Source organism: Atta cephalotes (assembly GCF_000143395.1).
Source record: "Atta cephalotes unplaced genomic scaffold scaffold00027, whole genome shotgun sequence".
Lineage (NCBI taxonomy): Eukaryota > Metazoa > Arthropoda > Insecta > Hymenoptera > Formicidae > Atta > Atta cephalotes.
Window position 1 is genome coordinate 3,451,057 of NW_012130091.1, and position 3,965 is coordinate 3,455,021.

General features: G+C 36.4%; 1 protein-coding gene across 2 annotated transcripts in view; it reads left to right on the forward strand.

The window, feature by feature from the left end:
- Positions 1 to 2,550: 2,550 nt before the first annotated feature.
- The window catches only part of LOC105620558 (sodium/potassium-transporting ATPase subunit alpha), a 16,153-nt gene continuing 14,738 nt past the window's right edge, over positions 2,551 to 3,965 (forward strand). Inside the window, exons 1-2 of one of the 2 annotated variants that reach the window (XM_012202049.1) lie at positions 2,551 to 2,560; positions 3,124 to 3,206. In XM_012202049.1, coding sequence (XP_012057439.1) covers positions 2,551 to 2,560; positions 3,124 to 3,206 — 93 coding nt within the window. Of the gene's footprint in view, positions 2,561 to 3,123; positions 3,207 to 3,965 lie in introns of those variants that run through there. The other variant, XM_012202050.1, reaches the window with a different exon arrangement.

The window sequence follows — 3,965 nt, forward strand, 5'->3', positions numbered from 1 at the left end:
AAGAATTCGTATGGCATATGCTCCGTTAAATCTATTTATATTTAATATGAAAAAATAAGATTGGGCGAGGCAAATGATATTTCATTTTGTGAACTGGATTTACATTTTTTTTTTTCCAAATGAAAATGTATTTTACTCAGAATTGTTAATCAATAATGTGATTTACGATTAGAAAGTTAGAAAGATAAGGATGTTATTTATGTTTAATTGAAAAGGTCGAATCTAGGCAAGCGAATACGAACAAACGAATGAAACTAATGGACAATTTTCTTGAAAGAGAGCGAATAGCGTCGCTCTATTGGCATTTATTTTTCATCCAAATTTTTTTATATCATAAAATTTACAGAGTAGAATTCAATTTGGCATTAAAATCTTACTTTGTATGATATCATTTGTTGTCATTTCATAAAAATACGCAATATGAAACAGAAAATATACAGAATGCGATATCGTATCGAGGGCTGCGTAACGAATGTAGTCCTAGAATGCGATTTAATCGCTCGACGCGTTTTCCTGCCGTCGCCAAAGCTTGACCACTTCCGCTTCTAGCAAGCCAATTCTATAACTCGACCCGTGAACTCGTAAATGATACCGACCCGTGCAAATTAGCGTAAGGTCGAAATCGCGTTCATCCTGCGTCTACGAAGGCGCGTTTGATACTCTTCAGTGTGAGTGAATTTAGCACAAAGAGAAAGAAAGTCAAATATTAATTTCGCAATTTGGTACAAGCGCTTATGTCGAATAAATTTATTATTATTACTTTTTTTTTAAGTACTAAATTGAAAAGATGTCTTGTTTATTTATTCTCGACTTGTATCAATGCACTTTACGCAACGAATGGTGGCGCGCCGCAAACGCCGGCGATTGTGCGTGTGCGTACGGACAATCAGCGAGGTGCGTATGTGACCTGTAAAATTGCATAATCGTGCTTCCTCAATGACGACGTGAGCGAGAGAGAGAGAGAGACGATGGACCAGAGGTAATGATACCTATGAAATTGATCGTTTACGTATACGAGCCGACGACAACGGCGCGGCGCGGCGCGAACTAGACGGCAGACCGGACGTGTTACGCACAAAGTCGGAGTTACATTTTTACGATTGTAACCGTCGATTTGCCAGCTCGTTAGTCTTTTATCTAATCGTTGCGACGGTCGTAACGAACCGCCCGCGCCGTGACAGAATTAACGGCCGCGCGCGGCAATTGCGCTCCGCGTCACGAGTCTCGCATTTCGTTAGTTAGTCCATCCGGTACGTGAGAATATCGTCAGTTTTCATGGTCGAGACAATAGATAATTCAAAGGTATTACTACATGATAAACTGCACGTATCAATAATTTATTGTTTAATATTTTTCGGAAGCTACAAATTAATGTACGATGAGAAATAAGGCGATATATGTTCGATCACCGACGAGATATTACTATCAAAGACCGAATATCCTTACGGAAGTTCGCGTTTCTTGTGAAATATTGAAATGATTAAGAGTTAAAAACTGATAATATTGTACTAATTTTATGATTTATTCGTTTAGTAGAAATATTCATGCATTTTGAACTCAATAATACTCGATCTTTCTTTAAAATTGTGATTTTAATGTTATCGTCAAAGTTTGATTATCAACAGAGATGATAACTGCAGAGAAAAAATTATAATTTTTCTGCAATATATAGGATATTACAACTTTACACGTATGCATATTTATTTATGGAACATTTATGTAATAAAAAAATCATGAATTTAATAATGTCTGAGCCAAATATTTATGTTAATAATAGCAAATTTATATCAATTGTCGATAATGTCAGCGTTCTTCAATTATCTCTGAATTCTTGAGGTCCTTTTTATTTGCTCTAGGTTGATGCCCATGGTCTCTGATCTTTAATCTTATAGTCTTGTCGGTGCGGTAGTTCGATTCATTCATTTACTCGTTTGCTTCCTATTTTCACAGTCATTTCTTTCATTAATATTTACTTTACAAAAGAAAACATTTATGTTACATCTCAAGAGATATTGTGATTTCGCGTTGTTATGTCTATTCATTCGCGATCAATTTTAAGAAATTAATTGGTCAAAATTCAGGGACATATACACACAAGAAGAGACTCAGATGGAATAAATGAAACTTTATTTTGTAATAATTTCTTTTCTTGGTTATTTTTTCTGTTAAGTATATAGACAGATTGATTCGTAGAGAAGAAAAGTTAAGCCGGAACATCGTGAGCTCTCGTAATCGTGATTACGGGATACCATTGAGCATAGTGGACGATGGTGAGTGGTGTCTCCATTGAACCGGTACTACCGGAAGCGGTCGTTATCCGAACGCGGTCGAACCGAGGTCGCTCTTGAAAATCGGGCCCTGTTCCGCGCACTGCGGACGTCTCTCTCATCAACGTCACGTGTCAAATGCGCGCCGGCCACGTGTCTCTCTCTCTCTCTCTCTCTCTCTCTCTCTCTCTCTTTCATGAGAAGGTCGTAACTACGCTCGGTACGAGCACTGTGAGAAAACTGCTTCATTCGGATCGCGACGTTGAATCGTGGCGCCATCCGAATGGATGACAATACTATTAAGTCTAATTTACAATGTGCTCTTTGCTTCCTGTTTCTTGCCTTTTTCCCTCTTTGCGACCGTTTTAGCGGCAATCATGTTTCTTAATGCGTGTTTCTTGTCTCTTCCGAAGTTCGTTAACCTTTATCTCGGGCGTTAGAAAACGAAGATACTGGATGAGAGGCAAAAAGATAAAAAATTGCAAAAAGCGAGAAAAAATAGGATGCAAAGAGCACATTGTAGATTATGTCTTGATCTGTTTTCAAAGTGACGTAAAATTTGGAGCGGACAATCTAATGTAGGAGCAGTGAGATCGACGTTTGATTGATTCCATAAGAAAATGAACTTCATTCTCTATACTACGTGTTTTATTCGTGTATCTTAATCGTATATCTATCTAATATGAGAGAAACATAAAAAAACGGTGCTATTTCGACTCATACGTTATTATTATTTTTAAATTATAATTTTGCCATATATATATATACTTACCTGTACGTTTATTTTGATTGTTCGTATTTTGTTATATTATGCCCGCATGATTTATTCATGATTTTTTTATCGCCCATTTTTTACAGCATGGCCGCTCAGATTCGTACAGGGTCGCCACGTTACCCAACATTCGTGACGACAACAAAACCGCAGACGGGATGTACAAGGTATATTCAGAGATGGACTTATGTTTCCATACGAATTCTATATGATTAACATATCTGGGATACTGGGATATCCTGTATGCTTCTTTCTTAACCAGCGGATGGGATAAACGGGACGTTTCTTCCTCTCTTTTCTCTTTGTTTCTATTTATCTTTTTTCTACCTGTCTTTCTTTTCTCTTCTTTTTTTCCATTTCTCGTTTTCTCTAACGTTGATTTCTATAATTCCATTGTCTCTTTAATGGTAATAACGTGTATCACACCATAATGCTTTTCTTCTACCTATGCCTTGATAGGAGATTTCTTGAAGAAAATTTCTTTCTGCTATTACGCACTTTCGAATCTTCAGCTTTTTCGTGTTTTCACTTTGGTATCAATTTTGTGATAATAATTATCTTAACGCATGAGAAAAGAATTTTACTTTTTTCAGGTCTCGATTGGGACATCGTTATGATCGCATTTCAATTGACTCGATCGACATTATATTCTCTTAAGAAAGGAAAGCTTTGTATACTTCATTTAATAACAGTGTGTAAGATGAGATAAAATTACATTAAATTTTTACAATTAAACAAAAAAGAGTCCTCACTTAACTGAATGCTCGCGAGAGAGAGAGAGAGAGAGAGAGAGAGAGAGAGAGAGAGAGAGAGAGAGAGAGAGAGAAGTAATATATATTATTATTATTACGTACTTATACTACGTACGTAGTAGTTAGTTAGTTACTTACTTACTTACTACTCTACTACTACTACTACTACTACTA